This window comes from Melozone crissalis, unplaced genomic scaffold (assembly GCF_028551555.1).
Source record: "Melozone crissalis strain CALT ecotype California unplaced genomic scaffold, PUWL_Pcris_2 ptg000016l_1, whole genome shotgun sequence".
NCBI classification, from domain to species: Eukaryota; Metazoa; Chordata; class Aves; order Passeriformes; family Passerellidae; genus Melozone; species Melozone crissalis.
The window spans coordinates 17,162,882-17,187,635 of NW_026535794.1; the positions used below are offsets into that span (position 1 = coordinate 17,162,882).

The 24,754-nt window shown below is 41.3% G+C and overlaps 1 protein-coding gene across 4 annotated transcripts in view; it reads left to right on the plus strand.

Annotated features, from left to right (window-relative positions):
- The first annotated feature begins 2,179 nt into the window (after positions 1 to 2,179).
- ABI1 (abl interactor 1) overlaps positions 2,180 to 24,754 on the plus strand; it is a 77,170-nt gene continuing 54,595 nt past the window's right edge. For 2 of the 4 annotated variants that reach the window (XM_054274286.1, XM_054274287.1), the window contains exon 1: positions 2,180 to 2,431. In XM_054274286.1, coding sequence (XP_054130261.1) covers positions 2,315 to 2,431 — 117 coding nt within the window. In that variant the 5' untranslated portion in view covers positions 2,180 to 2,314. The remainder of the gene's footprint in view (positions 2,432 to 24,754) is intronic. The other 2 variants (XM_054274283.1, XM_054274282.1) reach the window with 1 other exon arrangement.

The window sequence follows — 24,754 nt, forward strand, 5'->3', positions numbered from 1 at the left end:
GAATAAAGTGGGTATTTATTAGTATGGGCAGTACAAGAGCCCAGCCAGGGCTACACCCCAAGATGAATCCAAAATGGTCACGAAATGGACAACCAGTCACAGGGTCTCTCACTTTTATAAGTTCTGGTCCATTTGCATATTGGAGTTAATTGTCCAGTTATAACTTTAGCTTATGAAGCCCCATCCTTCTTGTTTTTCTCTCTTCAGTCCACATTGTTTATGTTCTTGGGCCTGAAATTTGGATCGTTTGTCCTTCTCTAGCTTGGTTGCCAGCTAGAGATGAAATTGCTTTGTCTCCTTACTCTGTGAAGAGAGCTTACTATTCCCTAATATGAAGCTCAGAACTACACAACAAAGCAGTACAGAATCTGAAAAATAGAAAAGCTAAAACCTGAGGCATCAGGTGTTCTGGTCACACTTGCCTTGGGACACATTTAAAGCTCACCAATATCTCAATACAAACAAATGGAATTATTTTACATTGAAAGGAATCCAAAATAAAGTGTTTTATTGGACATTACAAGCTGCCCTAAAGAGAGTTATTAAAACCCCTTTGGAAATAATTTTGCTAAGCTGCCAAGTAAATTAACCATCAGAAGATAGCAATGTAGATGCATTTCTATCCCACAGCAAGTGCTGCAAACGTACCAGCTCCTTCTGCTCCTCAAAGAGCTCTCAAATACTTTTCTTGGTACCTGTCTGGCTGTTCCCACACAGGGGGTGTTTTTGTAACTCCAGCTGCAAAGAATTTCCCAGGCCCACTGGTCCTTTCCAGGCTCCTCACCTTTCATCCTTGCTTCTACAGTTCTGGACTGAGATGCTGGACTTTGCTGAGCACAGAGGTGAAGGGAGATCTATTTTTTTCCCTCTCCACCTTGCTTTAGAGAAAGCAACAAGTACACCAAAGCATCCTGACCAGAACAGTACTGCAAACAGGAGATAGACTACAGAGAACATGTAAAATGTCACATGATTATAGAGATGAGCAAGTCTTCTCTTACTATAATGTGAGCTTGAGACAGTTTTTTTCTGAGACATGCTGCATTTTAACCACTGTAGTTTCTCTAGGACAACTACTAAAATGCAAGGACTAACTGCAGTTTGTGTTTGTGACTGCAGACACAGCACACGCCACAAACAGCAGAGCCTTGGAGATGGCTTTTTCTGGGCCTGTTACTCATTGCAAGAGCAGGCACGGACATCTCAGCAGAACAGTCACCTGCTGTTACTGGTTTCTCTTCTGGCATGATTGCAAAATCAGGATTTTGCTTCCAAAAAACACAGGCAGGAGAGATTGTACTAAGTAATCACCAGACCTTTGTCTTCCATACCTGTGCTAACAGCCAGAGGAAAGCCTGAACAATGATTAACAACTGAAGTAAATGAGTGGCAGGAATACTGTATTTATCTCAGATAAGTATTTGAGCTCTTCTTATGAACCTAAATCCAGGCAGGCACTAACTGTTAGTAGTTGTACTGCACAGGCCTTGACTAAGATCTACACAGTTTGGATTCAGTATTTCTCCCTCCCCCTCAGGGGATAATTCCCTGGAAGGGAAGTTGCCCCAAACCATGATCATTCTAACATCTTATTAGTCTTTTGTCATCTTTGGAATGGTCTGCCCAGGGAGGTAGTGGAGTCACTGTCCCTGGAGGTGTTTAAGGAAATACTGGCCATTCCATTTAGGGCTGTGGTCTAGTTGACATGGTGGTGGTCAGTCAAGGGTTGGACTCGATGATTTCAGAGACCTTTTCCAACCTAATTGATTCTGCGATCTTCCAAAATTTTATCCTGCCAGACGGCAGATAACCAGAGCAGCGCTTTCCTCCCAGCCCCTTTTGGCCTCTACTGCAGAGGCGCTGCCTCCGGGCAGCACTGTGGGGCTGGGGCTTTTCTGAGCGGGGCGGGGGATGGACATCACTGTCTCCCCTCGTCTCTGGGCTCCCAGCAGGACGGTCCGGCGGTCCCGCCACAGGAGCCGGCCAGGCCGGAGCATTCCGGGCCCACCGCGTCCCTCCGGCCCGCGGGCGGTGCCCGTGAGCGGCGGCCGCCCCGCGCATGCGGCCGGCGCTGCCTACAACTCCCAGCTGCCTTCGCACAGCGAGGGCGGCCTTTTCCTCTTTTTTCTTGGTTTGTTTTTTTTTTTTTTTTTTTTCGTTTTTTTCCCCTCCCCTCGGAGGGGAAGGATGGGTGGGGAAAGCGAGCGTTCACGAAAGCGAGGCGAGGAGGAATCCCACAATACCAGGCGGGTTGCGAGCCCGGCGCTGCCGCTGTCTCTTTAATGCAAGAGGAAGCGATGCGGAGGGGTGGAAAATGGCAGAGTTGCAGATGTTGCTAGAGGAGGAAATCCCTTCTGGCAAGCGGGCTCTGCTCGAGAGCTACCAGAATCTCACTCGAGTCGCCGACTACTGCGAAAACAACTACATCCAGGTGAGGGGCAGCGGGGCAGCGCACCGGCGGCGGGGATCGGCTCTCCGGTGCGGCGGCGGGGCCGGAGCCGCCCGAGGGGCAGCGGCGCCTGGCTGCCCTCGCCGCGGCTCCCGCCCCGCAGCCGGTCCCTCGGGTTTGCCTTTTCTTTCAACTTTCCCAGCTGAACGGCCAGGCTTCCCTTCCCCCGCTCCAGAGGGGAAGGGAGGGGGTTATTTTGTCAGTCCGGCTCCGAGGGTGTGTCTTTTTTTTTTTTTTTTTTCCTTTTTTTCCTCCCCCCCTCTGTATTTATTTATCATGAGTCACATCCCGGAGACCTCCCAGGGCTGGGGTGGGGGTGAGGGAGGCGCGGGGGCCCCCGAGCCTCTCCGTGCGGCCGGCTCCGAGCCGGTATCCCGGGTTTCCCCACGGCTTCCCGGCGGCGGAGCTCCCTCCGGGGGCCGCGGACGGGCCTCGGGGCGGCGGTCGGTGGCGGTGGCCGGGGCGGATGCGCCGCACGTGGGGCGCGGGTGCCGGGCGGCCCCGCACCGCGTTCCGCCGGGGCCGCCGCCGCAGCGCCCGGGGAGCGGAAGGGGCCCCGCACCCGGGTGACATCACGGAGCTCGGGGACCCGCGCCGGGTTGTCCTCGGCGAGCGGGTCCCGGCGGGGCCGGGGGAGCCGCGGCGCTGCGGGTCCGCAGCGCTGCCGTGAGCGGCGTGCGGGGGCAGGAGGCTGCCCGTGGGCTGGCAGCGCCGTGCGGGCGTGAGGCGGCGTTTCAAAATGGCAATCTGTGCCTCTCGCAGCCCGGCTCCGACACCCTACAGTAGGGATTGCAGACCGCGTCTCTCATGCGGGAAGAGGCTCCATTGGTTGTAGCGTCTCTACACCGGTCGGTGTGGATTTTTTTTCCATCCCATACATTGCCAGTGCTTCTTGGCCTTCTTTTAAGTCTGCTTTTGTGAAGCTACTTTAAGCACAATTTGCTATTATTATTTTTTTCAGGATTTACATCACGTGACTCTAAGTCTCGGTCTTTAGTCATGCTGATCTGGATGCAGAACCATCTAGAGATGGTTTTTTTTTTTTTTTTTCCGTAAAAAATTTGAACAGGAAAGGCAAATAAACTTTATTTACTAGACAGCTCGTAGAGTGAACTTGTTGAATCTAATACTAGATTACCTGTGATAAGTACTTAATACAGGTTACTAACGTCTTCGGTATCCATTATTGCTGGTAAGCTATCATACTGTTTTTAGTAACGGAGCAGCAAATATGGAAGTACATCTTTAATAATATGAAGTGATTTTTTTTTTGTGAGATACTTGAATTAAAACAGCTCTAAGAAGCCATATTTTCAAGTTTTGATTTTTTTTGTGGTACATGAGGTAGTATGAGTTAATGTCTGTTTATGCTTCCGAGTTGTTTGCTCCACCCAGAGAAAGCTGCTGATATAAATGCTTCTAAGAGGCGAGGTTCATTTGGTTTTACTCATGGGAAATATGACAAATACATGAGTATGGTAATTGCAGCACAAGTTTTGACGTGTCTTCTGCTCCTGACTTTTCCCTGTGTCAGAAAGGTGCAGAGAATTTTCAGTCACATAATTTTCTTCAGAGTCACGAAACTTGTCTTTTCTTACTTTCATCAAACAAACCAAATAAACACAACACTTGAGCAAATTCCCATCCGGTCATTTGGGGTTGCTTTTCCTTTTCTTTTTTTTTTTTTTTTAATTTGGTAGCTCATTTTCACCTCAAGCATCAAGGTCAGCTGGATGTGGGATTGGTAGGGTCTCTTTTATCTATGCACAGCTGTGTTTACCCCTTTTGAAAGGAAGCCGGAATTCTAAAATTCCTAATGCAGTCTTGTACAGTAGCTTTGGAAAATGTATATACCTCGCTTGTATTTTACATGTATTGTACATTTGCTCAGTAAAAATGATAAATGTATTGATAAAAACTATGTATTTTTTAAAGTGTTTGATGGAGGTGGTTTTTTTTAATCAGCACTTGATGCAAAGCCATCTGCTGTCCAGTTGGACTACTGAACAGATTATACTGCCAGTGCATGTGGTGGGGCCACTGCTGGATTAGGCAATATGACACAGGGCACTGGGTTATGAGATTTGGATGTATGAGTATGGTGGGGTGGGAAGGGAGAAAAGGAAAGGAAGAGGCTTAACAAACATACAATACAAAATCTTTGTGTTTAATGTAACTGGGTATTTTATAAAAAAGACAGACCACAATAGAGAACCTGGCCATAAAGTGAATGTTAAAATACTTCACTAGTAGCTAGATATTGTAACTTAGCTGGTAGCATGTAGCTGGTTCAGTTTAGCCACTTTGAATTTGGAGGGGTTTCTTTTCTTCTGCAGAAAAAACAAAGTGCTCCATAGTGGTAAAAATTACTGTGTGCTGTTACCCACTCTGAATTGTGCCACTGAGGTGAAACAGGTTTGTCAGACTATTCTGAGTGCTGGCACTAACAATTTATAGTGATTGTAATAGGAGACAGAATGATGTTCTCAGTGTTTTGGTTTATATTCTTCACTGACTTAAGCAGGAAACAATTTCTGACCCCTAATATTGCTCTGTTCAAGCTATATATATGTATGTGTGTGTGTATTTTATTTGAAAATACAGGAATATTGTTTTGTCTCTCTTACTAAAGCTGAGAATAATTCTGGCAAAATTTCAGTGATGCTGGTTTCTTGAGGAAAACTTGTATTCAATGTCTTTAGAGATGTCTCAGGGAAAAAATAAAAAAAAGAGAGAGAAATGGGGAGAAGCTCACCTGGCTGGGACTTGCCTGCCTGATGGTGGATGTAGCTGTGTGGAGAGTAAGTGTTCTTTTACTGGAGCATTTAGGAAATATGACAGCATTTGGGAATCTCCAGTTGAAAACTGCTGCTCTCAGAAAAGCAGGAAGCAGTTGCTTGCTAAGGCACGCTGTGACTATGTCAGATTGCTGGCTGGTAACGCAGTTTGCCCTCCAGATCATCATGCATTCTAGTTATCTAGGAAGTTTATTTGTTAGGGAGAGAAAAGAATTCAGGTGAAGCAGAGCACATAAGCTTCTAAGGAAGACCTGCAGTGCTAAAAGCAAAGTACAGTGTGGTGTCAGTCTTGATGGGGATGGGAGAAAAAGGGAGATGGAAAAAAGTAAAGAAAACCAAATGTAGAAATAGTAACTGAAGAACATTGTGATGTTTTGGTGGTGATTTTGGCTTTCAATAGAAGGAAAAGGGCATTATAAGTACATTGGTGTATTTAATCTCTGTCAGTATTTAAAATCCGTGATGTTTCTGGTTGGAAGCTTCTATAACAAGCAGGTAGAAAATTAGATCCCTGTTTTAGGTTAGAGGCTTAAACTCTGAATGGTTTTAAGAGCGGGTTTTGAACCTTAAATCTTTAAGGCATATTTTTGCCTCCTGGAATAATTTTTCTTATATATAGATGTATTAATTCTGAAAAAAATATTTATAGTTGATGTCTTTCCCAAATCCTTTTGCCTGCAGGTATATTCTGGGACTAGTCCTTTTGATGTGCTTGTAACCAAAAGGCCATCTGAAAATCTGTAGCATAAAGCTGAAGATGCTAGTGAGGAGTTCTAGTGTCCTAGACAGTATTAACATGATCAGTGCTACTTAATGCAGAAATAACAAGGAGTTAAAGCATTTGCAGTTCTAGTTATGATTCTTCAGCTGATAATTCAATACAGCTAGAAAAATTACTAGTAGAGCTCTATGGAAGTTATTTTGGTGTTTTAAGGAAGTTATTTACAATAACTAGCTTATGAAGCATTAGAATGACACAGGAAATCAGCTTGTGCAGTGTTACTCCACCGATGACTTCCTTTTGAACAACTTCAGTTGACTGGTGTATCCCAGAGAGGCCTCTCTGTGCTATAAAACACTGCTTACAACTCTCCTGCTGTCTAAATCAAGTATTCCTTATTACCTTGTTTGTGCATATGCAGATATACATAGTTTTTGTCAGTCTCAAGCTTCTAGACCACTTGTGAAGATCCATTTGTAGTTTTTGTTTTTAAGCTCAAATAGAATTTTAATATGACTGTGAGAATCTCTAAACAAATAGCTTGCATCTTTGTATAAATTCTCATCTTGATAGTCGCAAGTGGGTAGATTTAGCAGCTTTAGAAAAATAAATTGAGAGACCTTTTAAGGAAGTAAGCGCTGTGTTGCCTAAATGTGTGTTTTTGTGTCATGTTACTTCCTTCTGTAGCTTCTGACTGGTATGTGGAAACTGAACGGTGAATTAACAAGCTATTCTGGGAAAAACAGACATATTTCAGTTTAACTGCTATTGCAAAAAAATTCAAATATGTCTCCAGTTGATAGAAAAGTAAATGTGTGGCATTGATCAGAAGTGTTGCATACAGAAAGTTTCATAAATATTTGTGTTATCTTCCAAGGCGCATAGAGAAACTATTTTTGCTTGATAAGTTAGATGTTCAGCACTTCTCTAATGTAGATATTTCCTTTCCAACACTAACTAACCTTTTTTTGTGGCTTTTCATTAAACAGTGGTAGCTGATCAGACACTCAGTTTCATTGCTTGGCACATGGAAAGTGGCTTAACTTAGTTTGGTACAAAGAAGTTCACTCAGAATGTCTAATTCAGGAAATGAGCTGCTCTAAAAGGATAAACTTCTTAAATTGTCACTAATACAAATCCTTTATGTGCTGTTAGAACTTGTATGCTTTTATGTTCATAGGTTAATTAGTTTGAGAGTAAATACAGTAATATTTTTTTTCTTCCACGAGTTTTCCTGCTAAATTTGGAACATTTAACAAAAAAACCCAAATTATGTTCACTTTCTGTAACACCAAATATAGTTCAAAATTAGAGAGCAATGGGATAAAATACAAATGTATCTCTTATGCTTTGTAGGTTTAAATATTCTTTTAAAAAAGGTGTTGCATTATACTTTGAAATAATGTTCTTTTTAAGGTAGTTTAAGGAAATGTTTGCCATCAGTATAAAAGGCACTAGCTGTTCTGTGTGTGGTTTTGGTTTTTTTTTTTTTTAAGAATAATGATATAGGTACAGGTTGGTGGGTTAGGCTTATAGCTCTTCTGTGCCTTGTGTAGGTCTTCTGTGCCTATGCAAGTGTCTTTGTGTTTTGGAAAATAAAGCTTTAACTCATAGGCAGCAATAAGACTGTAGCTCAACTTCACTGAATCAGCAAGTGATTACACTGAATTTAAAGAAGATGAATCCCAGGGTGTTGTATGTCTGATTTGTGTCCAGAGAAGGTAGATGATATGAGATGAGCTTTTCCAAATTTGAAATGTTTCCATTAATTTCAGTATATTTGGTTTGAGAAACCAGGAGGATGTTGTCTGCTATTCCTGCTTCATTTTTCTTAATGCTACCTTAATCAGGTGCAGTAAAGTGGATTGGGATAAGCTTTTACAGGTGTGAACTGTTTCTTGCACAAGGGAAGTGCTCTCCACCCCCTTCTGTTTGTGCATTGTTGGAAGGAAGAAGCTTGCAGGATGTCTGCAGTCAGCGTATGCCGAGTGTGATCCTTGCTCCCTGTGCTGCTCTTGCTGTGCACAGTCCTGTGGAATTGTTGGAAGGAAGAAAGAAGTATGATTAAGTGGGGCAACAATCTAATACTTCCCCTGGTTCTCTGGGAGGTTGTTACAGTAAGTAGCTCTTCTGGTAAAGAGAAAATAGATGAGCCTTGGGAAGGTCTCATAAAGTGGAGAATGAAGGCAATTGTAATGAAGGTAAGAGGACAGGAGCAGGCTGAGTACAAGAAGGAAGTGTTGTACTTCTGAGGGCAAAGTTCCTGTTAGTATCTAATCTAAGTTTAGCAGAAGAAAAGAGCCTGAACTCTGAAACAAAAGAACCGATGCAACTTCCCAGTGTCTTTGTTTGGCATTTTGAAGTGTCTTCATTTTACAAAAGCATAAGTGGAGGCATGGAATTTGTAACTGGCTCATGGAAGGTCATATAGGGACATCTTGTCAGATTTGGGAACAGAACCTGATTGTGTGGACTTGCAGTGCTGTTCCCCCTGCCACCCCACCCCTTTCCAGACTGCCTCTGTTATACTGCAACACAGCAAAAAGTGGGTATCCACCGAAACACAGAGACAGTATGCACAGAGGCAGTGTAATGACTCTTTCAGGAAAATATGCACCTGAAACCATCATTGAATTCATTAGCAGCAATTACATCTTAAAAATTTAATGTATCACCTCTCATAAGAGCCTTGAGATTCTAATTTTTTTGCTTTGCCAACGTCAGGAGTTACATAAGGCTCACAGCACTGTTTGTCTGCGTGTTGGTGGGTCTTGGCAGAGGCTCGAGAAGATGCTGCTCTATTTCTCATTGGTGAAAGCAGTCTGTGTTTGACATTTCTGGTGACCAAAATCTTGCTTAGCTACAGAATGGTGGGGTGGCAGCTGTGTGGACAAAGTCAGTCCTGGCATAGCAAGGCAGCCTTGAGGGATAAGGGGATATCTTGCTCTCTCTGCTTGTGTTCAGTCCTTATTTAGTGACTTGGAGTCTAAAGGAGTGTACTGTGGTTTTCATTCTTGCACGGTAGGAAATTGCTTGTGAGACGCTGCTTACTCAGTGTCCAGGCTTGTTCATAACTACCTGAGCATTCTTGTTCTCTTTAGCATCTGTGTTCCCTAGTGTGGTGTTCCTTTGATGCTATTCCTTCCAGCCCAGTCCCAAATCTGAGCTCTGGTGACAGAGGTGGGTGGGCTTGGTCAGCGTGATCCTCACCTCCCTCCACCCCTGTGTAAAGGGAAGTAACTGCAGAACTTGAAATGGTAGATACCGTGCCTCAGTCTGGTTCCTCCCTTTTCCTGACAGACTTTGTGTCTGCTATGGGTTGCAGAAATAGCCCTTTGCACCTCAAAACTTGCAGATAGCCCTTGAGAGCCAAGACCAGGGTGCTGTGGAGAATAGGTGTGCTCCTGAACACAGCTCTGAGTAAGATGGCACTGCAGGTTCCTTTCCTCCTGCACCCCCAGCCTGTCAGTGTGTCCTGGTGGTGCTGGAGGTAAGCTCAGTCAAGTGTTTCATCAGCTTAGTGCCAGGTATTGAAATAGAATGTACAGCATTTCTAACAGGTGGGCTCTTAAAGAATCAAATTTGTAGGCAGCAGATGAAAGCAGAAGTCTAAAATCTTCCTCCTGATTTTAGAGGGAATGCGTTACTTTCCGTGGGTTAATTAATAAGAGTGTAGATGCCACCTTTTCTTGAGACTGTGCAAATAGTGTTGCTCATTACTTATGCGAGCCCTTAATGATGTTAACAGGAGCCATGCATGCTTGTTTTGCAGAATGTATATTTGTTACTATGATGCTGATAGTTCAGAAGAAAAAGAGAGGTGGGGAATTCTGCATGAGACTTTCAACTTGGAGTGAAGCATAGGTATAGCATTTTCTGGTGCAACTTGTAAAATTCAGCAGTTTGTATTAACATGAATTGGAATTTGTAGGTAGCCTGCTGGCTGAGCTAAAGAAGCAGGTTAGTTTAACTCTGAAAAAGACTACTAAAATGGGACTTTATTTTTAATAATATTCTTGTCAAAGGTTCCAGATCAAATAGGTTTAGTGAACAAGCTTCTCTCATAATTACTAATATGTGCTGGGGTTCTGCAAACTGAAAAAGTATCTGAAAATCAAAACTTCCCTTCGTTTGAGCCTCCCCTATGATAAAGCCTCTTCATAACCTCCAGAGATGATGTATCTTCTGAAAGAACAGTGAAGGTTGTCACTTCTACAATGAGATTGCATCTTTCTTGTGTTTCTTATAGCAGATATATTTGTGGCAGTGTCATCCCTCCCTCTCTGAGCCCAAAATAATTAATTCTGTATGCTCTTTATACAGCAGAAGTTAAAGTGCAAGCACGCTCCTCCATGTGCAAGAAAGCTCTGATACTGTAGTGATGTATAATTGAAGAACTCATGAGGAAGAGACTCTGCATCCCTGTCCTAACTTTATTGTAACCTCAAAGACAAACAGGAATAAAATATTGTAGCATTCCTACTTTTGTTAAGAGCAGGAAGACCTCTCAGAACTCACACAGAGGAGTCTTACTAAAACAAATGTTGGTTTGACATCCTTAGAGTTGAATGTAATGTTCGTACTGGGTGGTCTTAAAATTATAAATAGTTCCAAGGAAAAAAAAATGTTTGTTTACCACTTGAAGCATAACAATTCTTGGAAAAGAATTGAAGTGTAGACTCTGTTGGCTGCTTTCACACCAGTGTTTCACATGATAATACTTTTTATAAGCTATGCCTTATCAGGGAAGTGTGGGGTTTTTAGTTGGTTTTTTTTTTTTTTCATGGATAATCTTTTACCAGATGCATATCTTCACTTTCATTTTCTGATTTCCTCGTTGTACTTTGGGGTCAGCAAATCTGCCAAGAAGTATTTGTCCTGCAGCAATCATTGTCAGCTGTGCATCTTATTTAACTTTGTTGTAGCAGGTGTGCTACAAGTTAATACTTGAGCTGTGGTCCTCATGCAATAGTTCTGTGTTTTCTGAAGCCCATGATAAGAAAACATCTGCATAAAACAAATAGGGGAAGAGAAGAACAAGGAGTCCAGGCAGGTGCATCAGATTACTGCATGAACATCTAAGTAGCTGCAGAATGCCATGCCATGGCTTGTCTTTTCATATACCTAGTAATGTTAATTGCTCTTATGTCACTAAATATTACTAGTGATGTTTCTCTCTTTCCATGTGCTTCTCCTAGGCTGTGATCTTAATGTGAATTTGCTGATTTCTCTTTCCCTCCTCAAGTCTTCTGCTTGCTGCAGATTGCTTATTAGACCTTTGGTCTCACTTTCATGTTGTTTACTTTGTCTCATTTCAGATCTGATCTGAGAGCCTATTCTCCCTTGCCTATTTCTTTTAATTAGTCTCTTTATATTATTTAACTGCATATTTTACTGCCTTGGAACTTATATTATGCAGCTATTTTTCATTATGCCTTTCCGACAAAGTTTCTACTAGCCTGGGTTTGCTAACAATTTGAAATCTGCAGCTACCAAAAACATTTATACACATTTCTTTTTTATCTTTGTTGGTACAGAGTTGAGACTAAAGCCTTATCTCTGCAGTAGTCTCTAACTACGTGAGGAAGCCATGATGACCAGGGTACAGATGAAACGGAATGCAGCTGGAACGACAATGTGGAATGGGACTGACATGATTCTCCCTATTAGTAAAATTCTTATGAGGCCTCTAATATTTATATGCAGCGAGACCTTTCCTTTATGAGAAACCTGTCTTCTTCAGGAAACTGATCCTTTTGTTACCCTTTTGAGTCTAAGGAGTAAAGTGGTCGTAATGAAACTCCTCTGCTTGGAGGGCTTTGTTTCTCTTAACAGCGAAGGAAAGTGAATGTGGCAGGAGGAATGGCGTTGTCTTAATGTGTGTGTGTCCACAAAGCAGAGATGGACCTGGTCCTTAAAGGGCTTTATAAAATATTATTATAACCTGCAAGGTTTCCACTGAGAAGCCTCGTGGCAGGTGGCTTGGATGGTGTTTCAGTCAAGGTCCAGAGAGTATCAGACTAACAAGTAGAGATAGGGTGGATCAACGCACTTACGTTGGCAAGATCTTTGAGACCTGGCTGGGGATTGTTCAGCTTTTACTTGGCTGTCTGACTTGCAGGATTTCTAAATCTCTGGGAGGAGCTATTGTTTCTATGAAGCAAACTCCTGGCTTTAGCTGCATTTGATAAAATATGCGTCTGGTTTGGAAGTGCTTGGCTGTACAAGGGCTCTCTTCAAATACCGTGGGTGTGTTTCCTGCTGCAGCACACCATATGTTCTCCCAGCACTGAAATGATGTGGTTGCCACAGTAGTCCTGGGATTTGGCTTAAATGGCAACAGATTTTTAATCTAATTTCTAAGGTGTCTTTAACTTTGAATGGTAGAGAAATTGTTGTTGCCATAGATGTGTTTGGAGCTTGGGCTCATACAATGCAGCTTACTGTGTATGGAATCTTTTATCTCTTCATTAGTGACTGTCATTTCCAAATGTGTATTTCATTCTTCTTTATCAGTCTGTCCTTTAACCAGTGGAGAATGATAACAGCCAGTGGAAAGCTTTCTAGCACACATTCCCTCTTTGAAAACCTACTGTCCATCAACACAAACTGTAAAATCAGCTCTTCTCAGTACTCTGCAGTGAATGAATATTGACTCTTCAGAGACTGAGGGAGGTATTTTCGTAATTATGACAGAAGCTTGTTTACTGGGGATAGAAGCCAAGTATGCAGGCTGTGGTACCTGTTGATTTTTGCTTCTCTGCTGGAGAGAGAAGTTGCTGATTTTGGTCCTGAATGTCAGGAGTATTTAGATGTGTTCCTTGGGCATGGAAGGAACTTTAAGAGTAGATAATCTGTGTTGGATAACTTTCTGCCTTGTGGATAGAAAATGGGAATGGTTTGAAGGATTGCTGAAAAGCAGTTTAAGGGTCTTGAGAAACTCCCAAGTTTCTGGTGGGAATAAGAGCACAGGAAGAATGGGGAAGAGAGTGTGTAACTTCCTTCATTGTGTTCAGCCACTCTCTTTTGCTAACTGTGGTGCTGAGAAGGACAATATGAAAAGCAAATACTGTTACTATTTGTTTCCTGCCTACAGCAGAGAGAAATAGCTTTACTTTTTCCCCAGATTGCTGTAAGGGCTTACTGCAGCAGCAGTGGGTGTGGGGGAGTATGAACTGGAACAGGTACTTTTACTGGCTGCACAGCATCCCACGAGGCCTGGGGGAATGAATGTGGGGAATACTGTGAGTCATACTTGTCAGTCTCATAAAGCAGGAGGCTTTTTAAAATTGGCCTTGGAGGGGAAGAGGTGTTTAAAGGAGCAGTTGTGCAGGAGTTATGCAAATAGAGAACATAAATAATGAGCAAAGGTACTCATTTAAGCTTCTTGCCTCCTCAGAAAATGACTAAATGCAAACAACCATTGTGAAAGTTAAGAAAAAATGCATCATCATTTCAGTATAAAGGGTGCAAAAATGTGGCCATCCATGATGATAAGAAAATTCTCTTTTTGTGAATAGCAAAATTAATTTCTCTAGTTGTTGAACAGAAAACATGCTTGTTGTCGGTCTGTTTGGTTTTTTGTGCTTGAAAATTTGCAGTTTCCTTTGAAAAACAACAAGGCAGGAAGCTGAAAAGCAGTTCCCTAACCCAAGAGCTGGCGTGGGGGGAGGTGGTAAAAAGACCAGTCTCCAGTTCTGCTTTGGACATACCTTCAGTGTTTAGGCTGGTTTTGTAGAAACAGTTTTTTCTTCTCTGTCCCCCTATTGACACAGGATTTAATTTACATGTAAATACTGTGTATTCTTCAGTAAAACCAAGAGCATGTTTTTAGAGTACAACTGCATTTTTTTTCCTTTACTGACACAGCCACTTCTTGCTGTTTTAAATTAGAGTTTTGAACAGGACTTATGAAATGTAATTGTTCCAGTCCTGGGCTTACTTGCAAACACTCACATCATAGTGTATCATAGTGAGAATGTTATCTCTGATAGTGAGCCTTACCAGCAGACTTAATGGGCATAAAATTTTCTTGGCAGAAGTAGTAACTCCTGCCTCTTGCAGTGTAGAGAGGCCATCCCAAGCTTTGAAGCAGCTGGAAATGACAGATCCACCATCCCACATGCTGCTCCACTGCTGTACATGTCCTCCCCTGGCCTCTCCTGTGTTTTAGCCCAGTTTCCTCCGGGGGTTACAGGTGCAGAGGGGTATGGGTGGATGCACAGCTGTGGTGATGTGTTCCTCTTGTCAGGGGAGTCTTTCTCTGAGCACAGCTCCTCTGCAGCTGTAATAAGGCCACTCAAGCTGATGACAGAGGAGATGGCAAGGTGTCCTGATGGCCCTATGACAAGTGCTGAAATAGAATAGTTCAGGTTTTGTTTTACTGCTGGCAGGGGAGGAGACAGAGTGAAGTGGATATGACTGTTCTTATGCACCTGGTTGCATGGAAATGCAGCTCTGCTGTCACCTGTATGACTCTGCACCTCCTGCATATGCTTAAATCTGCCCTCTATGTTGTACATGAAGGGGAAGTAGTCTTTAAAATAATGTGAAGGTGCATCTTAAAAACACCAGTGCAACTTCAACACTGATGAGAACTTTCTTGTAATTGTGTCTGCAAGAGGCATTGGAGCTGTATTTCTAGGGAAAGCTACTCACTTTGAACTATTTCTGTACTAGCTAATAGCACAGCAATTGTCTCACCAAGGACTTTGTTTAGAAAAGCCAAACAAAGCAATTCCCTCACTCCTGAACTTGATGCTGTATTTCCTATTAAAGAATTTGCTTGCTTTCTTCTTTGGTTTCTGTAAGTTAGGTTTTACCTAATGCTGGATTTGGATATTACCATATTTATTTAGTTCTGGTTATCTATTCTTCTGTCACTTTTTTGATGGAGGAAGATATAACTTGCCAAATTGACTCGCCCTTCCTACTCCCTCTCCTCCTTTCTCCTGAGCCATCTGTTTTGCTCTGTTGTGTGTGGTTTTTAAAGGAGATAAATTTCTACTTGTTGCAATTTAAATAACCCACTATGCAAGTGAGCTTCTGTGTGTAAGGTTTTGGAATGTTGCTGCTAACTGTAGGATAAAATTTTAACGTAATAAAAATAATTATGTAAACAGAAGCTGGATGTAGTGTGCTTACAGCCACTCTAAAATAAAAATCGTACCATCAGGTGCAGGAGTGCATCAAAGTCTGAGCAGTATTTGTTTATGTGATCAGATAGAAACAGAAACTAGGTTGATTTTTTCCTATGACATGCAAGTTCTTATAAAAACAATCATTCCTTGTATTGCAGTGCATTAATTTATTGCCATGAAATCACTGTATAGCCTGTGTGCTATGTGAGAGTATGCCTTGTACTGGGAAATAAGCTGCTACAAAATTGTGGGAATCCACCAGTTTCTGGTTTAAGTATGGTGAGATATGTGATGTTTTTCTGCTGGACTGAGTGTATTCATCTTCAAGACACTTAATAGTCAGCTGTGTAGTGATACAAAGCATGAGTAGAGAATTTGATCCTATAATGGCCATTGTTTTCTTTGTTTTAAAAATACTGTGATGTTTGGGAACTGCCTGAACTGTAAAATCTGTGCAGCAGCTGTGTGTCTAAAGTGACGCTCTTAAACATGAGAACTGTCCCTGAATTAGGAACACGTGCAGTCCAGGAACTTGCTGATTGTCTCAAAGCCAGTGTAACTCTTGGCTCTACATTTTGTTGCCTTGAGATTCTCCCTGGAGCTGGACAGGCCTGCTAATGACTTTCTGTGCTCTCTTTTCCCACTTTCCTCGCTGCTTTGTTGTCCTGCAACATTTCTGACATCTCCATGGGGAGGAACCTGTTGCAGTGCAGAGTGTAGCTTTGGGTCTCCTTGTTTTTGGACCAATCCATTAGTGGATGCTGATGTTCAGTGTGTTAGAATGTCTTTGATAATAATGTGTGATACCAGGACATGCTGTGATGAGACTGTAATTTGATCCTTTATGCTAAATCTCATTGTTTTAACCTTTCTTGCTCAATGCCATCTAGTATGATTCTAGGCCCTATAAGGTAGGGAGGACTAGAGAGTGAGAATCTGGGGAGAAAAAAAAAAAGTCTTTGAAGCTTACCTGTCAAGTCATCAAATTTTAGCATGTTGCTTATCTTCAGGTAAAGATTTGCTATATTCTGGGTTTAGACCCTCAGTTTGATTTGTCAGAACAGAAATAAAAGACTTCATGTCAGCAGTCACCAGTCCTTGAGAGTAAACTGAAGAGGTAAGCAAAACCCATAGGAGCAAGCATTGTTTCAAACATAATTAAACTTTTACACACAGAGTGAACTGAGGAGCTTTGCCCCAAAGCAGGTGACTGAGCTGTCTGGATTCAAAGGCTTGCATGACATGAAAGTCTATCAAGTTCTGATTTTCCTCTCCATTAGGAGAAACTTGAGTTTGGTTCTATGTTGCTGCCACTATATCACAGAGAGGATATTGAAGTAACTAATAAATACTAAAGTGTTTTCTTCTTATTCTCACCAAAGAAAAAGTGTGAAAAATAAGTCTCTGACTTATCAAGGTGCATGTCTTGCTAGATGAGCTAATGTTTGAGGGTGGGAGCCATCACTTAAACAGAAAGCCATTTTAATTTCAAGCCCTATTACAAAAACAAAATTGATATTTGAGAGACATTCTATTTGTTTCTCTGTGCTCTGTAAGTTCTCTAATTTCCTGTTATCTGCTCTCTGGTGTGTCAAAAAAATCATATGCTTCAAAGCCTGGGGTAGCTTTCTTAGTGTTGAAGGAAGAAGACTGCTATGGAAGTGTCAAGGATTTCTTTTTCTGTCTGACAGTCCAAGAGTGGCATTAGAATCACAGAATTATAGAATTATTTAGATTAGAGAAGGCCTTTAAGACTATCAAGTCCAGTCATTAACCCAGCATTGCCAAGTCCATTAGTAAACCATGTCCTAGGTGCCACATCTGCAGGTCATTTAAATACATCTAGGGATGATGAATCAAACACTCTGGAGCTGACATCTCTGATGTCAGAGCCTGCTTTATGTCTGCTCTGAAGAAAATTGTGTTTGATGTCATAAGGCAAATCAGACACTGCAAGGAAGTTCAAGGTGTAGTTTTGGAGCAACTGTATGTGCAGCTATTGGGCAGTGCTTTACAGGAACGAAATACTGTACTGAGGCTTATATTGTCTAAATCTTGTGAAACACAGAATGGAAGACTTGGACCAAATTTCTTAGCCTTGCAGTGTGTGCAGCCTTGATGCCTTACTAATTGAGTGTCCAAGGGTTGTGTGAAAATGACACATGGGCATGTCTGCTTCTGTCACTTGAGTTCAGTGTGGCATGCAGTTATGGTTGTATAGACAGACTGTGACAACTGACAGTAACAATGTTTTGTGCCAACATATTTACTAAGACATCTCTTTGATGTGATTTGGCAGAAGAACTGAAAATTACATTTTCAACAGTATTTTTATATATTGTATATAAATAATATATATTTGTAAGTTTTTAATAAGAGGAGTGGCTTAGTCCAGAGCCAATGAACCTTATTTGTTGCATTGGGCAGAAAATGCTACTAAGAGAGCAGCTGGCATGTACCTTCCCAGGCTCCATCTGTCAGAGTCTGCATTGCTTTATAAATCACATTCCTAGCGGAGAGATTTATTTCTTGCTATAATGTTTGCAGCCTGGATTAACATGGAATTCCTCAGTTGTTGTTTTTAAAATTTATTTATTGTTTAAGTGTGTATGTATGTATGTATATATATGAATGATATATGTATTTCCCTTAAACTTTCTATTAGAATTAACTTCTCCCCTTAATAAAGAAGCTTTTCTCCCTCTACCTTCCTCAAAAAAGAGGATAATTTAAAAAATTGAGACTCTTCTATTTATAGTTAATCAACAGAATGGAAAATGCAAGTGAAAGAAAATCGGGGACACAGTGAGATCGACTAAATTTTGTCTCAGCCCATACAAATGCTAATTTGCTATCAAGGCTATTCAGGACTGGTCAGGGGAATATTATTGATGGAAATGAAGGATTTGCTTCTAGCTGATTGTCTCGTGCATACAGGATTTGGGGGAAGGGCTTGTCTGAAACAGAGTTTGGGAATTACAGGCAGTGCTGGTTACACTACTGTATGTGTTTGTTAAACAGTAATTTGGTGTGTGTCTTGACCCTTGAGATAAAGAAGCTGCCTAGTCAATGTTTTTTGTCAAGATAGTGTTTCTAAAAAGAAACAGATTGAAATCTGGTTTGTGGACTGTGGTGTAGTGGTGGTGGTGATCATCTCATCTTCTGGTGCCTTGGATGAATTCCAGCTTTATTGTGCAAGGTCTTTACCTGGGGAGAAGAGATTTCAAGTTCTTCCAGTTTCTCTGCGTTTTGTCTAGCTGAGTTACTGCATCTTATCTGGAGAAACTCAACAGACATGGTATTATTTCATACCAGTGAGTTTTTCTGTCTTAGATGCTGGAAGGAAATTCCCTGGAGTTGAATGGTAGATGCTAGCTTTGCTGTGTTTATTGAGGATTTCTGCCTTAGTAGATACAAAGAATTACTGTTTACTGAATGAACTTGAAAGAATTTTAATCATGCTGATTTTGGGGTTTCCATAGTGAGAGGTGTCTTGGGTGTCTTGCTCTTAATAGTTAGGCATCCTTCTGTACCTTACTTGGCTTTCAGATTCCTCCATACTCCTGGAACAATTAGTTACTTAAGTGATTGAGAGCTTTGATATTTCTATTTGACACTACTTCTCACTATGTGCTGAATAGACTGTTCTATTTCTTGTTTTCTGTCAGTGAAGAATTGACTGCCAGCCCCCTGGAGAGGCCTTGGACAGGAGGTGGACATGTTCAGTGACTGCAATATGTTGCTATTAATATCTTGCAGGCTGTGGGGTAATTAAAATTTTGAGCTTTTACTTGCACGAATTACACAAATTCAGGAATGGTAGAAAGCTACAACAACATGACAAGTTGTAATAAAAATCACTTGAGTAAAAAACCCATGAACATTTTTGTATTTCATGAACTTTAGTACTGATCTCTGTGATGCAGAATTTTACTTGAGATTTGCCAGTGGTCTGGAATGTGTGTGGCTTTTGGCTCTAGTGCTGCTTCGTATGGGGGCTGGGTTGGTCCTGTCATTTTAACAGGCTGTACTTGGACTAAGTCCCTTCCTGTTCTTTGTCCCCACAAAGCTTGCTTTTTAAATTTCCCACAGTTGTTTTTACTGATGATAATAGTTATATGAATGGCAGAGCAAGGGTTTTCGGTATCAAGAATATGGATAGTGATCTGCTTAAGTTGAACTGAGACATTAGGTGAAGTGTACTGGTGATTCTCTGCAGCCTTATCTGGTGCTGTGGGAGGGTGTCTCTTGTCCTAATACGTTGGACAAGGGTTGAGTTTGAACTTCTGAGCTAACCCTTCTGATGGCTTGCTTCGCTTTGCAGTGAAGCTGGGCTGCTGATCAGTGAAGAACAGTCCAAGCTGTAGGCAGGTAAATTCCAGGCCAGATATTACTCTGTGGATATTGGGAGGTACTCAGCACATCATCCATCCCCTTGAAGTATTGCCTAGCCTAATGCATTGCAGAGAGAATTTCTTCAATGGAATTGGCTGTATGGCACAAGTGCTGTAAACCTGTTGCAGGAGACAATTGACATACATACTGATTGATACTTTATTTTTAACCTGCATGGCATATGTAATGTAAGCACTCCCTTTGGTAAATTTTGAAACCTTAGTTTCCCATGCCACTTTGGAATGCCGTATCATATATCCTTAAGGCTGTATCTGTGGTGATAAAAACCCTGAATGCTCCCTGCTGAGTACCTGCTACTAATAACCACAGTCTGTGTAGATCTACTTGGATGACTTCCAGGTAGGTAGTTAGCTCCTGAAACCTCTTCAGAGTGTAGAAACCTGTGGCATTTGCTGCTGTGACTTGTCAGTGTTTCTCTTTTCTTTAATGTATAACTGATACTCTGATGTAATAACCATCCATAACAGCCAAAAAGTCTACTGTGGTGCAGTGTGTTTACAAAGCAGTCTGACAAGCTCTATGAAAAACAGATAAGGGAGAACCTGTATCTGTGGGGTACCTACTTATTTCAGTATGTAGCTCCTCAGTTTTTTGCAGTAATCTTGGGACATGGCTTTCAACATAAATTACATTTAGCTCCTGAGCCAAAAGTCTAATCTAGTGTATACGGCATATTTAAACTTTTTAAAAACACGTTACTACTGCTTGGATGTGAACTACTTGGTCTAAGAACATATATTGTGAATAGTTTAGAGATGTCCAAGCTTTTTGCAGTTAGCAGTCAGAAGTAACAAAGAAACCCTCAAGATCAGCTTTGATTTGTTAAAAGCCTTATCAGATCAGTGAAGCAGCAGCTTCAGACTCATATATCTGAAGCTCCACATCATGTTACAAGCCACCACTTTAGGGAGGTGTGTTCCTGTTTTCTGAGTGTGGAAACCAGAAGTCAGAATGTCAGAAGTCCATTCCTTCCATTTTGAAGTGTCCCCAGGTGTTTCTCAGGCAGGTTAAAGTACTGATATCTAGGAGTTTCCAAGCCACTTCCAGAATGTACATCTTCACCATTCTGTAGAAGTATTTCCTATTGACTTGAAAAGTTGCTGTAGGTTGAAGTTAACACAAGCCCATAAGATGAAATTTTGACTGGGTGGTTGATAAGGATCTCTGAGCTAAAATGGCAAGACCTTAGTGAAGAAAACAGGACTTGGAAACCGCCACTGTAGTGCTTGTGTTATCAGAAAGCATTCTCTAAATACCAAAGATAGATGCATGATGAGATGGACACAAGAGAACACTAATGAATGTATTGATGACTTTGCATAGTTGCATTCTGTGATGCCCGATAGAGATTGCTGAATTCCTGTGGCAACTGACTGTAGTAATCCTAATTTTATCATTAATCAACTAATGATAGGTAGAATTCTTTTTCAAAAATACCAAAACATAAGACTGAACAATTTTCTTGTGTTTGCTGTGAAGCAAATGCAAATGTACTGCAGTGTTGCATTTTAAAGGTGCATAAGCAGTGACAGCAGAGGCAAATAGAACTGAGTGTAAAGTTGATTGCTGAGAGTGATCAAGCCAGCAACAGAACTCCAAGCATCTGAAGAGCTATTGAGCTCTCAATACTTAAGAGCTCTGTTTCACTTACTGATTATTGGGCTGCTTTAAGGCAGTTCTCTGTTAGTAGTTTATCCTGGATGAGTTTTTCTCTGCTTGAATTTGCACATATTCCAACAGCTTGAAGATGAAATATGTGGAGCAATCCATGGCACATACTAAGGAGGCATTTTGATTTGCTTTTGCTAGGCCAGCCAGCTTTGGTGTGATCTGATAAGCTGCTTTCTGACCTTTGTCAAATGGAACCAGTTGTTCTGGTGGGGAATTTATCTTGCAGGGAGTTTCAAGCACAGGGAATGGAACTGAAGTTGAAAGAGGGGGAAGAGAGGTTGGACAGTAGGTACTGAGGGAATGAACTGGTGTGTTTGAAGAGGAAAGTTTGACTTCTGAAGATGATTTTGCAGTGTGAGCTGATGAGATTTATGGAGGGAGGCTGTACATGCTGTGTGCTGTATGAACTGGCACATGGTGGGAATTAGCTGAGAGAGAGGGAGCTGGGAGGGCAGATGGCTCGAACAATGCACACACAGCATTGTGGGGATGTGCCTGTGTGGGTGGCAGTTTGGAGAGGGGGAAGATGTGACTTGTAAAGATCAGCTGTAGAGTTTTGGAGAGGTTCCTCATCAGTGACCTTGACATGTCACTGAACTGAAGACAGTAATTAAGCTTCTGCTCTGCTTTTATTGTGTCAATTGCTTGGGTGCAGAACCAGTTTTGACTTTACAATAGTATTTATGTACACTCTTCAAGGAAGCTTTATAATCCAAGTTTCCTTTGACAAAAATACATGGTATGTATTTTTGTGTGGAGTGCCATGCAGTTTTAACTCTCTTTATGTATCCCATTAAATTATATGAGAGGTTTTCTTTTTAAATTTTTTTAGTATTTAATCTAGTTATGTGAAGGCAGTTTCAAACAGCAATTTTGTCATAGTCACATGGCTGTTAAAGGTGAACTGGGGATACAGGTGGAAGTTTACAGGAGCGAAACTTCAAAAGCTATGATGCTCTGTAAAGAATATCCACTTTGCTACTAAAGGGGATCAAATTTTTGTTTATATCAAGGACAACTTGTGAAAAAACAATTTCTTTGAAGCTTTTAATACTAGATTGCAAAGTAACTCTGAACCATTAGGAAAGAAGTCAGGTGACAATCTTTGTATTGTGTTGTCTCAAAATTGAGTGGTTAACTAGTGCTTGTGTATTACATTGAATGTAAACACATGTGCTGTCTTCTAGTCTGCTTTCAGTTTTTGCTTAAGAAAAGATGTGAAAGTAACAGCTGAAGAACGTTGGAAGTCTCTGCTCCCTCTTGTTTCTGTCACACAGTTCTTGGCTTCTCCCTCTACCCTCCTGCCTTTGCTGTCTGTGAAGCTTTTAGCTTATGTCTTGTGATGCCAGCAGTTCACATTAAAATAATGCAAAGGACTGTATGTCAAGTTCTAATCTAAACTGTTAATCGGCAAACTGAAATTGCCTGTATTATCTGCAAGGCTGGAAAATGTTCCTGATCTAGTTCTTACAGGACATGAAATGCATTCCACATCTCAACTATGTTCATTTAATCCTGCTGGCAAAGTAGTAATTTGAGCAAATAACTAAAACGTTTGGTGCTTAGGCAAATGAGAGCAAGACATTTAATCAACCAATCATTACAGATGAAAAGAAACTCGTTACACACTGAAGTTTTCTTCTTTGACAACACTCAGTAATGGAGTGCTGTGACTTTGTCACCTCTTAGTGTTTAGCCTAATAGTATTTAATTGAAACTTTGTAATAAGAAAACTGCTTGAGTAAAGGCTGCAGATCTCCACTTGAGTTTATATGAAGTTGCACTAATGTTGACTGCTGCTTTATTAGTTGTATCTATTTCAGTTAACCTTTTATTTCAGTCACCACTGATCTGCTACCTGCATTTTTACCATTTTCCACAGTGGCAGAAGTTAAAGCATGATAAAGTTGTTATCTTTAGGCTGTAGTTCAGTAGGAGAATGTTTTTAAAGTCACTGCTAGTTGTGAGTTGAAGTTTAAAATATCTCTTTGGAAAGCCAGCTTTCAGAAATTTTTTTTTTAAGCTTTAGTAGTTATTTTGCAGGTTATGTTTTCTGAAGAAGCAAAGTGACTTTTACTAATTTTTCCTGACAGCTAGAAATGACAGTACTTTTTATTTTAGGTGAAAGGTAACTTTGTTTGCATTTGGAAATACTAAAAAATGGAGTTTTACATAGTCTGTCCTTAGTACATGCAGTAGCTGTTCTGCCTTTTGGCAGCTGTTTACACTGAACCATACTTGCTGCTTCACATTTTAGAAGGCATCTGTGTATGAATTCCATTTGAAGGATGGCATTAACCAAGTGTCAAGTGTCACTAATAAGTGTCAAACATTGCTAGGAATGTTGGTCATGAATATGAACAAAATTCCTGAGCTGGGGGGAACTCACCAGTGTTTGAATAATATATGAGCAAAATGTAGCATAGCATAACATGTTGCAGTATTTAGGTAATGATGCAAGTCTTATAATGTACATGAACAACTTGCCTTCTGGTTTTCTTCTTAAAAATAAGAGACAGGACTTAAAAATTGAATGAGTGTTTGGAAAGTGGAAAACATAGGGCTCAGTTGAATGCTAATGGAGTGTCTTTGTTTCCTTGCTTCGTGCTTAACGTTGTAACTCTTGTGTGCAATGTGTGTACAGTGTTATTCAAAGAAATCAACAATAAAAATAGAAGTCTAATTAGAAGGGGCTGTTAATACGGACTTTTTCTATTGGTTGCTGAGGTCTAGTGTTTGTTCCACAAATACGTAAAATTGGGAAGAAATTAGCACTGTGTCATTGTGTACGGCAAACTCTTCCTTATGCAGTGCATCTCTATTGCAAGTGGAAGGAAATTCTGGATAGTTGCAGTTTGCAAATTGGGTAACAGATGAAATACATGGCCTCCACTGCCATCTCCTAAGGTGTGATACAGGGAGTGCTTCAAAAGGGGTTCTGTCTGTGTGTTTTCATGGTAGAGGTGCTGTAGGTATCTCCTGTTCTGTCAGAGAGGAGGGACTTACTTGGGCCATGCAGCTCAAGTCATGTAATCAGTTCCTGATCTTGGGCAGTAACCTGCCCTCTGACTAGGGAGCCATGCCTCAGGACAGACTGAGGCCTTTGCCTTAGCAAGGTGGGATTTCAGTGGGAAGGTTGCCCTTTCCTGTATTTTTGCCCTTCAGGGGAAAGCATATATTCCCTTCTGATGCCTCAGAATATCAGTGATGAACTTTCTCAGCTGTCCAGGAAAGTTTATTAAGCTTTTGTGAGGAGGGATAATTTCACAAGTACTCTTATATGCGGGAGGCCTCTGTGCATGCCATCCTGATGCTCTGCTCATCCTTCTCCTGGTCTGTGGGAGTAGTAGCCAGCACAGCTGGAGGGTGGGCTTTGTAGGTAGCATGTGGAATAGGGGACACCCAACTGTGGGAAAATATTTTTCTGTCTTAATTAGCCTGGGCTGCATGACCTCATAAGAAATGTCAAAAGGAGCATTTCAGTGGTCATGGGGATTTGGAGGCTTTTTGAGAAATGAGGAATTGAACAGGCTTTAAAAAATCAACTCCAACAAATCAC